The 13,142-nt window shown below is 35.1% G+C and overlaps 2 protein-coding genes across 3 annotated transcripts in view; one reads left to right on the top strand and one right to left on the bottom strand.

The window, feature by feature from the left end:
• Nucleotides 1-363: 363 nt before the first annotated feature.
• Nucleotides 364-2,599, top strand: LOC125041766. 2 transcript variants are annotated; one of them, XM_047637029.1, is made up of 2 exons: nucleotides 364-431; nucleotides 1,827-2,599. In XM_047637029.1, the coding sequence occupies exon 2, from the start codon at nucleotides 1,849-1,851 to the stop codon at nucleotides 2,269-2,271; it is 423 nt and encodes a 140-aa protein (XP_047492985.1). In that variant the 5' UTR covers nucleotides 364-431; nucleotides 1,827-1,848; the 3' UTR covers nucleotides 2,272-2,599. The 2 variants fall into 2 exon arrangements, with proteins under 2 accessions (XP_047492985.1, XP_047492986.1); XM_047637030.1 differs by having other exon boundaries at nucleotides 425-449.
• The window catches only part of LOC125041765 (lariat debranching enzyme-like), a 10,878-nt gene continuing 323 nt past the window's right edge, over nucleotides 2,588-13,142 (bottom strand). Inside the window, exons 2-8 of the mRNA XM_047637028.1 lie at nucleotides 12,249-12,463; nucleotides 10,673-10,964; nucleotides 10,122-10,346; nucleotides 5,797-6,011; nucleotides 4,717-5,056; nucleotides 4,363-4,553; nucleotides 2,588-4,174 (exon numbers count right to left, since the gene is read on the bottom strand). Coding sequence (XP_047492984.1) covers nucleotides 3,874-4,174; nucleotides 4,363-4,553; nucleotides 4,717-5,056; nucleotides 5,797-6,011; nucleotides 10,122-10,346; nucleotides 10,673-10,964; nucleotides 12,249-12,445 — 1,761 coding nt within the window. The 5' untranslated portion in view covers nucleotides 12,446-12,463 and the 3' untranslated portion in view covers nucleotides 2,588-3,873. The remainder of the gene's footprint in view (nucleotides 4,175-4,362; nucleotides 4,554-4,716; nucleotides 5,057-5,796; nucleotides 6,012-10,121; nucleotides 10,347-10,672; nucleotides 10,965-12,248; nucleotides 12,464-13,142) is intronic.

The raw sequence follows: 13,142 nt of genomic DNA, 5'->3' as shown, positions 1-13,142 counted from the left end.
GGTATGACGGGAAGGGAAGGAATGGTTCTTTTAAAAATCTATATATTCTACTGTATGCCTTTCTCAATCGTAAGTTAACGTTGTAATTTATGATCTAACATTGTCGCGTCTGTGGTTGCTATGTTAAACACAGAACAAGTCCGATGTATCTCCGTTCACATTAGGACAAGATCTCTTTATCATGGAAGTATTTTGATAATGTGGGACTGGTTTGCGATCTACCATTGAGCAGAATGATAAGCTAGACTGAGGTTCTTGCAAATATCTAAATTACTTATGGCCACACAGTACGATACAACTTGACGTATGAAAATTGCTCAGGACCATTCCATAATTCAAATTTCGCGCTCCTGACTTTCGATCCCTCGATCCTGCACGGAACACGTTTCAAGGCCGATGTAAACAAACTCTCCGATCTGCTGGGCGTTCAGGTGAGCAGACACCTTGGGGTATGTCAATAATTAACCCTTCATTGCCAGTTCTCCAGCCATTTACCTTGGGGGACTCCTAGGAATCCACAATCAACACGACGTGTACTTGAGGACAAAGCCCCAGAACCCTCGCCAATCGCTGTCTTTCTCTACCCTGGGTCGGAGCCCTTGGGACCCCCTCTTAATCAGGGCTTGGTTTAGTCTTTATGCTGTATTTGTCATTCTATATTCCTCTTTTCTGACATTATTCTTTACCTGAACAGATTATTTCAAGTATCAGTGAGCGTACTTTTTTTTTCTTCTCATAATGACACTCACTAGATTTTTCCTGTCTTAATAGTCATTATGCGTTGCATAACTTTCATATCATCAACTTTTAAAGGAAATGTCATAGATATAAATTTTGTCATTCTGTCCATTACAAGCAAACTTTACTTTGTACCATTAGGCTGTGTAAAACAAGCTATTCCAGTCTCATATAATAATCTGTTACTCCTAGTAAATTTAAATCTCTTGATGCAAGTTAAATTGTCTACCAATTTGATCTCACCTGGAACTAATGGATTTATGAGGTGTACAGTCCTATGAGGAGAAAGCAACTATAGCAACAACGTAAACTGAGAGGGGCATGAAATACATCATCAGTGAGAGTGGCATGGTGTCAAGCAATGGTCACAGCCACCAACCTACAACTTACTGACTTTATAAAAAAAATCAATTGTTAATGGTTCATAAGCTTTATATTCCCAGATATATGTGGTGAAAGTTTCTAGGCCCTTGCCTCTTTGTTGAGTCATTGTAATTACCACCACTATTGTTGCTATGGTTGATTTCTGCAAATCTAAATCCCAATAATTGTTTAGAATAAATAAATCTCTCAATAGTAAATTCATGAATATTAGCAGAACACTGCCTTTGTGGAATTATTTATTTACAAAAAATGACTGAACCCTCCCTTAGTTCTTTTAGTTGAAGATGAAAATAAAATAATAGAATAATATGAACGATTAGAAATTATGTAACTCCTTAGAACCCACATTCCTTCCCGCCTACAGGCCTGTATATCAAATCTACCCTGATATAAATGAAGGAAAAATTGTTTGTAAATCATATATCATTTTACTTTAAATTACTGTAATTTGTCAACTTGGATTTAATTGTTAGCTTGCTTTGAGCTATTCTGCCAAATGTGGCATATCACAAAGTCAGCATTCTAAGTGATTATATTCTATAGCATATGTAAATTATAATATATTGACCATGTGAATATTGCATTTTGAACCATTGATGATGTTACTATTCCAACAAATAAATGTGCCAAATATCATTGATCACTACTGTAGAAGTTTAGAGTAATGTACTGACACCATGACAAATACAAATATTATTTTCCAGATCTGACACAAGAGCAACTGCCATGGAAGGAAATGTTGCAGGATCTTGTCTTTGCAAAGGAGTCCAGTATTATGTTCCCAACAAGCCTTTACAGTGGTTTCGGTGCCATTGCTCTATGTGCAGGAAGGCCATTGGTTCAGAACACTGCACTTTCATAGCTGTGAATGATACAAACCTTGAGTTCAAAAGCAAGAAAACCCTCAAGGAATTCCAGAGCTCAGAGCATGTAGTGAGGTCTTTCTGCAGTACTTGTGGATGTTCAATCAGTATGAAGTATGACAGTGAAGTAGATTTGATTTGGTTTAATGCTGCAACTTTAGATGTAGAGCTACCAGTAGTTGACCCTCACCAAGTTTATCTCAAGGATAAAGTCCCTTACCTGGACATCATGTCTAAGGCACCAAGTGCTATTGACCAGTCAATGTCTGCAGACAAAGATGTGTAACTAACCATTTCTTGCAGACATATTGCTATTTTACTGTATGACTTAATTTAAAATGTTTTCTAATGTTATCCTCTTCTATTGCATACTTTGGGTACCCCGCATATATGCTTGAGTATAATGTACTTAAATCATTAAATTGTTCTAATTTGTTTTTCTTTGTCTACAAATATGGTTAATGGATAAAAACAAAATAAATGTACTAGACATCTAATGTCATGTAGCACTATAGTAAATGGTAGCGAAAGGTTTGTCTACAAATATAATGTGCCAATATGTAATTGATATCTCAGAATAAAGGGATAAAAAATACAATAAACAAGAAAGTTTCTATAATATAGATTTCTCCATATTTAGTTACATTATCTATGTATCAATAAATAAATAATGTACACAACTGATTTCACTAAGTAAAAGATATTCTTTCACAAATAAACTCAACCACAAAAACATGACTATTCTTAGTTATGATATAATAAAACTGTCTTCTGTATACATAACTGTATGAAACACTATAGTTTGAAATGATATTGAAATAATGGTCTTAATTCTGAATGTAAAACAAGTTTAAGAAGACAATGCGAGAGAATAAGGTGAACCTGTGACCAAGAGACTAAAAAAAAAAAAAAGAGAAAAGAAGCAAACAGTGGTTTATCATGTGAAGAAGAGCAAGAAGATGTAAAGATGAACATAATTATTTCATTACACAACCAAAACTTTGAAATGCATTGTGCATGTTGTGGCTGCACCCCAGAACTTTGTTATCTCCTCAAAGTACAAATAGTTTTCAATATTCACTTCATCCTTGTGAAGGTTCTCTTTCTGATGTTCATGATCTTTTGGGGAAACTAACTTTTTTCAAGGTTAGCTGTTTTACAAAGAGACTGAGGAGGTTATGCTAAAAGGATAACAAAGGATCGAACAAGAATTAAATGGTCTATATAGCAGAGAGGAAAAACTTTGCTCGAGAAACAAAAAACGCAGCAGTCTTAATAATTAAAATCACACATGGCTGAGTTTGTACAATTCAAGAATGTGTGACGGCTCACTTTCAAAACAGAATGTATGTCTTTTGGTAAAATAACAAATTCAAGGACCTGAAGCATTCAAAAGTCTACATGAAAAACCTGTTAACTTCTTGTTACAAATAATTTCCTCATCTCTGATAATAAAAAACATTTCTGCAAATCTGCATTATCAATGTTACTACAATGAAAACAAAAAGTAACATGTGCAACAAAATGAAGCAAATTTTAAAACTTTGTACCAGATCACACAATACTTGTGTAATTTCAAGATTATTTTTACATATTTACGCAATCACAAAGTCATTCATTCCTTGTCAAACCCCTCTGTCTGCACATCATGCAGATTACAAAATTTGCACCTTAGCACTAGACAAAACAGTATTGCCACTTTGTATTATAAAAATATAAAAAAAGTAACATACAATTTTATATCCATTCATGAACAATGGATTTCAAAAATTCATTCACACACCTTCACTGGACAGAGCAAACTCCAATCTCTTCTCATTATGAGACATTAAAATATCAGCTCACTTCACATTCACCACAAGAATCATGCACCTGTTTTCAATACTATTTACATGTCTTCCTCTGCCGACGAATATATGGCTTGATTTCTTCGCTTGAATTTCTTCATTCCCAGCATGTTGTCCCCACTGGTAGATGACGATGACACTGTTTCCGTCTGGGACATTTCCTTGTCGCTTGCTTCATTAGTCCGTTTGGCCTGTGGGCTTCTGCGCGGACTTGATTCACTCTCACTAAGTGAAGACGAAGCTGATGAAGATTCAAAATTGAAAGGAACTGGAGATTTTCTGTTGTCACTCTTAGGTTCCGACAGCAAGAGGCCCCGTCGTTGTCCATGGGTTATTTTCAGCCTGAAGAAATAGTTTACTTTGTTTGCAAACTTTACATCCAAGACAAATAATACAAAATTTGAAGTATTCATTATACGTCATAGTCCTTGTAGTATGATCATTCATATTAAACAAAATAATCTCTTCATATCACATGACAACAGAAACCCAGTTGGTTCAAGTTTTATTTTCCCTTGAAATTGCCTTACCGTGGAGAGCTGGCTGTTGGCTGCATTCCTGGGCTCTGAGATGTGGAAAAGGAATCTCTTCTGATGGGACTTACAACATCCTCAATGGCTGCCTCAGCACTGGCTTCAGCATTATCTTGACCTTCATGAAGTAATGTCATTTCCATCACAATATCTGCATCATCATCATCATCAGCATCACTTAACTCAACCTGTATGAAAGGCCAATAGTATTGTTTGTTAAATATGATTTTATTTTATTTATTGATACTGCCAAAAGCAAGCAATCCTGATGGTTGTGTAGTCAGCAGAAAGAATGTCATTATTTTTACAGTACTTTTCACATAATTCTCAATAAAGGTCAAACTATCTTACCTCATCTGGATTGTTCGAAATCTTGGAGGAGTCCAGCGTAATATTAAGCTCCGAGTCATTCAGACTTCTGGTCGGGGGTGACAACTTTGGCGATGATTGAGCTTTTCTCTTGGCTCCAAGTAAGATAGCCAAAGGATCATCCAATCCAAGTTTGTCACAAAAAGCTATCGTCTGTGGGTTGAGTAGCGGCTGGGGCATAGGCACCTGTTCCATCTTGGGCTTGCCTTGGCTACTTTCATAAGACTGTGCTGTTGGAACAAAGTCTAGAGGAACCTTCAGGTTGCATCCCATCATCTGGATGGTATCATCAATCTCTTCCTTTGTAGGTGTGAACTGGTATCTGTGAGAAAAAAGAAGTTAGTAAGTGCATTTTCATAACGATGTTCTTATTATTCATTTATATATATATACTCATATATGTACTTACAATAAATGTTAGCCCTGCACTTTAAATTGTGGTAAAATTTATTATGTGTTTATTATCTATTGGTCCCTATCATGCAAACACCCTATCTTATCTAGCTTGTTCAGAACTAATTTAAGTTTCAATGTACACACTTATCTCAAAAATCCCTTCCAGAGCATTTATCATTTTTACGTAACTTAGTACCCACAACACACCTCCCCTGAAAACACTGCATAAACAGATACTTTTACAACTTTTAGTTACAGTGAATTTCACAACAGTTCAGCACCCGCTTGTGACTGCCAGTACTTCCACCATGTTCCTCCATGTTCTCCCCACCACAACTTCCAAGAAAAAAATATAATTAACAAAGAACTAATTTAGCTGCCATTATGCTGTGGCCAGCACCACATTACAGCCATGGACTGGATCATCGAACCCTCACAAGACCATAGTGGCATTCAGGCTTCACGACTCCTCTTAGGCCAAGGTCTGGCTTGGTTGCTGGGGCTCCAGTTGGTGCCGAAGCTGCTTAGGCCCAAGAATAGTATCCGTCCAATAACAATGCGAAAAAAGACCAGCTTAGAGTCGAGTTCCCGGGATCAGACCAGGACCCGACAATTCATCTTGTGTGGATGCAGACAGAACCCCAATCACCAGCGTGATAAAATTACCTCTCGGACCCTCCCGGCCCAGGCATGTAGACAGTCCGTGTACCAACAGAGAGAAGGTGGTTGGTAAGTCGTAGAATAGTCAGCCATTCTGCATCATAGCTCAACTCTAGAGGTCCCGCATTCTGCACTTCTATCACTTGTAGGAAGTCACGCCGAGGCAGGCACTTGTCCAACGCCAAGAATTTTGTCACCTTCGCTTTGTGGGTATTTTCGTCCTGTATTGGAAAAGTTAATTAAAACTGATATGACTTGCAAAAATCATGAACACGGACAATGCGTTCTCAAGGTCAACTGGAAAGAAGCCCCACTGAGTGTATCCTGAAAGGCATAGAGTAAGCAGCCTGATGAAAATGTATTATCTATACTGCTAATATGTGATCACCAAACATATGAAAGCTTAATCACATAAAAATGAAAATAATAATAATGATGATAATGAAAATTATGATAATAATGATAAAAAATTATGATAATAACTATAACAACAACAATAATAATAATATTAATAATAATAATAATAATGATAATGACTATGATTTTCAATGTGATTATGATATTCAGAACAATAATAATAACTATAACAAGAACAATAATTATAATTATAATAAAACTAATAATTATAATTATAATAAAACTAATAATTATAATTATAATAATAGTAATAAATAAGAACAATAACCAAAATAATAATATAAATAATCAAAATAAGAACAATAACCAAAATAATAATATAAATAATCAAAATAATAATATAAATAATCAAAATAATCAAAATAATAAAAAAAATAATAATAATAATAATATTAATAATATTAATGATAAGAAGAAGAAAAATGTAGCCTATCCACCCATTCTGCTTTGAGAACATCTATTGAAAACATGAGGACAGAAAGTGAGGATTTAGAACTCTATGAGATTCCAAACAGTCACAGGGAAGTTTATAAAATCCTGGGGACAAAAGATGAGTTTGTATATAAACTTTTTGGCTCTGGCTTCTGCTGATGGTCCAAGAGGGTGGACCAGAGCACTAAATGGGTACCTGCACAAAGGACCTACATGACTTGGAAATGCTAAAGAAAATTTAAATAAAACTGTATCTAATTAAAGATGGATGCCAAATAGGGGGGAAAATAAGTCTTGGGGGGAGGGGATATTCTGAAATGCATTATTATACTACTGGAATGTGTAGGAAGACACATTACAGACACAAGACATACAATGGGTGTTACACATTGTGAGTGAATGATATGTGTTTTGCACTAATGCTTACCATGACTGTTCTATCACTGGGAGAGACAGAGTCAAGAAGAGGTAAAGACAGAAGTTCAAGATGTTGCCAGGCGTTACAAATGGAACTTGCAAATGTTAATCTGGCATGACACTGTTTTTTTGTTGTTGATGTATACTTCCCATAGTGCCTTGTCCATGTATTATCGCAGTTAACTTTCTGCATGATGCTGGCACTGATGCATAGCAACATTGTATTCCTATTGCTATATCAGATAAAAAAAATATATACTGACGTAGTCCCAAAACCGTTCATGAAGATAAATGTCCATTCAATGCTTTGTCATGTGCTGGCAATGGTGGTATCATCCCATTAAAAAAAAAAAGGTATACAACGACCAATGATAAGCTACCTTCTCAATGCTGGTAATATAAATTCAATCTGCATTTACTTTCCTTCAGTTTAAAAATCTGGGCATTTACTACTACTACTACTCTCTCATCACTTATATTAACAAGCTATATATGGGAGAGCAACTTAGAACTTTCAAGCATGTTAAAAACAATACATAATAATTGTTACATTTAATATAAAATGATCAGTCAACAAGAAAGACAATCTGAAGAACAACAATAAATAATAACACATCATAACATGTGTTTTGAAATTAATGAAAGAAAAAAAGTTCTGTCTGACATTCTATGCTCCCCTGCTACATTTACCTCTAAAATACACTCATCACCAACTGATGTTGAGTATAAATTGAGAACTTGTTGGTATTTTTCTACCTACAAGTTATATGTGGCCCTCACAGATCAAACACAGGCTTATGACATGCCTTTCTCTTGGTATACAATAATAAGCGACAGATACAACACATTTCTCCAGTATAAATTAAATGTTGATGTGCTCTTCCCCACTGATGGTCAAAATGAGAGTTAAAACAAGTGTATGGGAATGACTAGCATCAATTACGGCCTCACTCAAAACCCAAGGAGTGACATGACCTGTGTGGCCCTGCATAGTATGCAGTAGATATATATATATAGCATTATATATGCTGATCATCAAGGTATTAAATTGATGTCATTATTTTGTTCTTTCCTACAAGACTAAACCTACTATATTATTATAAAAAAAGTATAAAATATATAGAAACAAAAATTAATAACCATTTTATATATAAAAGATTGGAGTTAACTTACGAGGCTAATTGTAATAAAGCTAAACAAACCTATTTGCTCAAAATAAGCTTAAAACAAAAAAAACATACTTGACAGTTAAGAATTTTTCAGTGCATTATAAAACAGAACTCGATAGTCAACCCACTGGTGGCAGTTTCATGTACAATCCACTGTAGCTTTCGTGAAATATATATTATACAAGTGCTCAGCCATCAATTCCTCACGTGATTTCAGTATTTCTTGTTTGTTTTTAATACTATTATCATCGAAACCTTAAACAAGAGATATGCAGTACCAATAATTGAGTCCCTGGTGAACCATCTACATAGACACACAATTAATAAACTAAAATTACAGTGGACGTGGCACGTATATCACGCCAAACACAACCACTGGGTTTAAGGGACAGAGCAAGAAAGAGAATAGAGAGGTGAAAGGGCAAAGTTAGAGAAACAAATAAAAGGTAAAAATATGCCCCAAACAAACCTAATGTTGCTTACAAATCCCCAAAATAAATTACTATTTCCAGATACAAAGCAAATCTATTCATGATGACTTATCCTTAATCATAAAAACAAAATTAATATGCATCACAATATAATTTACAATCGTCCAATTGCATTTTACACTAAAACAGGTCGCACTGTTTCAAAGAACCCTTTTCGGCCCATAATGCATTTGCATCCATCCATTTCCAGTTCCTCTGTCACAATTCCTCTTCTTTATGCTGCTATCTCTGTGCATTATCTCCACAGGACAGGATTTCCATTATTTTGCACAAAAAGGCCATTTTCCAGTTGCAGCTTCGAAATAGCGAGAAATTAGACATCTGACTAGCTTCATTTCCCATCTAACAATGCTATGAAAAGCAACTAACAAAAACTGCCAGACATATACAAAAAGGGGTAAACATCATCATTAACCACATACAGTAAAGCTCTATTAAATTAGGACCTGAAGAATCTAGAAACACAAAAAAGACTCAGATTCAAACTAATATTAAGAAAAGCAATGGCACTGGAAGCCTAAAACTCAGAAAAAAGTCCAAAACAGCAACATAAGCTATCAACTTCGTAGATATTTCTGTAGATACTCACAACTTTCCTCCTCCTTGTTCACAGAACAAGTTACTACATAAGAACAAGGCAGTTTCAGTATCAAGTACACTACAAAGAATGATTGTCAAAATTAGGAAATTTTCAACAGCACTTGATGCACTAAAGCAATTTACAGGTTTCATATACTTTCATAAACACCAGCCTCCATTAAAATTAAAACTCATTTTAAAAATATTATCAAACTTCAAACAGCAATAGTTCCACTGTAAGATCTTCTAAATACCAGACAAAAATAAGACCTTCAAAATCACATTTTGGGGGGGACACTGTTACTTAATTTCACCATACAACCAAAATCAATTACATAACAAGAACTCCTTTCAATCAACCTCTTAGCTTATTCTTCACAGGTAATAAGTTGCTTTTCTTAAACAGAAACACTAAACTTCCTGTATATCAATAGTTTTCAATATTTTTTTAAATTTCTCAAACTCCCCTGCCCTTTAAAAACATTATAATGTTACTTGTGCACCCACATTCCATCCTTCCTAATTACAACTGTCACAGTGCAGTAAAGCTATGGCTATTCTAGTTGCGCATAATAAAGCTTGATATAAGGAGTGCACTTTCTAAAAAGCCTAAGTTCAACATGTATCTACCTAAAGATGTGTAAAACAAACAATGTCATCACTCCATATTTTGATTCATTACTATTGATTGCTGTACTTACCTGCAACAGTGAAATTTCAAGTTCACAATAATGTTTGTTAATTATATACTACCACCATAGATCTGGTTAGTCATACAGCTTCTTAAAATTAAGCTACACACAAAAATATGTGTAAATGATCATACCTTATGTCGCAATACAGCAGGAAACTTGACATGAAGATGACCAGAAAACCAGTACTTTGGCCTTATCTTCTTTAAGAGTTCTTCTGCAGGTCTTGATCCCAGTGTATTATTCTTTACTTCAGAACGGAAATGCTGTTTCCACTTGAGTAATTTTTCTTTGTCTCCATGGTGATAGATACCCCGTGGCCAGTCATGGGACATGAAAATATCGCTCTCACCTGAAAGCTACAATGGAAAATTTAGGTACAGTGTCACAATAAAAATTGCAAATACCAAGAGGTATTAGAATATTTAAAAGTAATATAAATATTGTATTAACATTTGAAAAGTTGCTAACATGGTAATAAAGAAAACTGTAAGATCTCTAAGCATGCACAGCTGATATAGTCTATATGAGAAGTGCACAAACAAAGAAAGGAATCAGTAAAACCAATGCATATTTAAAAACATACAAAAAAATAAAGATAACAAAAAAACAGCCACCAACAATGAGAACAAGAAGCACAGTGACAAATGTGTCAAGTGACCCTCCTCCGATTAAAAAGCCTCACCTGCTTTAGCCGAAAGACCTCAAGGTTTCGCACATGATAAACACTTCGGACTGACTCCCCAGTATAAGGTGGCTTCTCATAGTGCCCTTTGAGGTAGTCTGGGCCCTTATAAATCCCTGAAAGGCCCCCAATTCGCAGCCCTCCGAATCTGACCACACCTGCATATCCCAGGTAGTAAATGTTAGGGGCAACCCACCCACCATAGGGGAATTCCTGAAGGTAGTTAGAGGCCTCATGGTTGCCCCCGATGAATATGGTCAACACAGGGGCCTTCTTCTCACCTGAATAATATCTGAAAGTAATGGATACAAAATCAGTCAAAGTAATACAATGACATTTAGCTTGAATCTGATTGTAAAGAAATAAAATAAAGAGGCAGTTTCTATATATTGTATATTGGGTTTTCTCATTTCCAAATAATATGAATATTCTTCAAATTTGTTCTAAAAATATGGCATGAGTCTTACAATACCTATAATCTAAAGGAATTGTAGCTGCTAAAACCAGATTGGAAACTTTATTTTGGAATATTTACTTTTCCAAAATGTACACGTGAAGATCTTGTTTTCTCTGAACAATACAGTTTTATAAAAATCCATATCCATTTACTTTACAATATGGTCAAACTAAGCTAGGGTGAATAGTTCCAGTCTTTGGTACAAACCCTTCCCCTCAAACATGCCTAGTCATGGCAACTTTGATTGCTGAATACATCTTGTGATATGGAGTTTGGGACTAATCTCTAGTGAGGGAGTATGGATTAAAATGAATTAACCAGGAAAATCCCTTCAACTATAATAAAATATAGCACTTAGAAAAACAGTTACTCATGGATTGAAATCAGAGAAATTTTATTACATCAAGCTTGAAGTCATTATAAGAGGATTTTGTGCAGCACAATGTATGAAGTTTCCAGTCTGGTGCTCTTTTCTTCAACATTCCATTTACAAAATTTATCATCAAGTACAGCATCACACAGAGAACTCAGTAGTTTACTCACTAAGCAGTTCAAACCATAATGTAAATTAACCACATGCTGCTGGGGAAAATTAATAAAAATGGGGAATATGCTGTGCTTATATTTTAGATTTGTGTGAAATGACTCTACACATAGATGGCTCTGCAAGTGCTTAGCCACAAAGGAGTCAATTAGTAGACCTTGTGACCTTACCTAATTTCACCTTTCCTTGAATTGGCAGGAAAAACATATTTTTTACAAGTGCTATGAATATTGATGGTATTACATTTATTATTAACATTATAATTACTATAATGTTATAAACATTAGTAACAGCAAAATAAGGTAACATAAAATATTTTTGTAAATCAAGGAAAATAGTAAACGGGTGAGACAGGCAGTCCTCGTAATTGGTGACTTAGTACAAGTGTAGCCATCTATGAGAAAAAACAATTACCAAAGCAAACTAACAATAGGCATGACATATAAGTACATGTCATGTCCATCAGCACTGGGTTAATCATTAGTATTACTGATTTGGGTGAAATTAAACAATTTAAGAATGGTATGTTCATGCACATAATTACAGCTAATGACAATCAAAATTAGATAACTTACTTGTAGAAATCACGCATATCCATGTATTTGACCGGACAGGCCATGCACTTCAGATCCTGCTCGTTGCGCACAGATTGAAAATCTCCACAGCAGAGGAGGAGGTCCACTTTGAAACCATGAATCTGCTCCAGTCGTAACACAGAGTTGTAAATGGTGTCCAGCTCTCCATGGGAGCATCCTTCAATTGCGATATGCATTATGACAGTCTATCCTACCTGGAAGAACATAATGCAAAATTGAAAGGTGAATCTGACATAAGCGTCTTGCATAAAATTTTAAACCCAAAAGAAGAAAATTAAACCAACACCACATCACCATTGGAATCAAAATGAAGCTAACCACTTCACTCAGTAAAAAGGATTACTTATCAAACAGGGAACCTACAGAAATTTCCACTTAAGCACCATGTCCCTATACTCTGGCTAAAAAGAACTTCTGGTCACCCTGTGCAATACATGGCTAAAGGAGGAACTCATCTAAGTGCCCAAAATATATGTAGGTGGTTTGTTGGCCTTTGTCACAGCATAAGGGACAAGGTATCACATCATACAGTTCTATTCAGGCCAATTATCTTATGTGTAAATATTAGTGTTGTTATATATGATTTATAGATTACCAAACAAATTCTGAAGTGAAACTTTGATCAATGACATATAATAGTTTCGATAATTGTGTCTGCTAACATAAAGCGGGACCTAGACAACAGCAATATCAAATAAGGTCATTTCGTGTTCAAATATACTTTTAGGAGAGGTCTATAACGACCAAAACGGCATTTTCAATATTTACCGTTGAATGGCAGTCGGTACACACCCAACCACCGGTAAAACGTAGTATCATACACACAAATCACTCCACCTCGGCACAGATTAATAGAAAATAGTTATCTAAATT

This window comes from Penaeus chinensis, chromosome 31, assembly GCF_019202785.1.
Source record: "Penaeus chinensis breed Huanghai No. 1 chromosome 31, ASM1920278v2, whole genome shotgun sequence".
Classification (NCBI taxonomy): Eukaryota; Metazoa; Arthropoda; class Malacostraca; order Decapoda; family Penaeidae; genus Penaeus; species Penaeus chinensis.
Note: the sequence above shows the minus strand (reverse complement) of the source record. Positions and strands in the feature narration are given on the sequence as shown.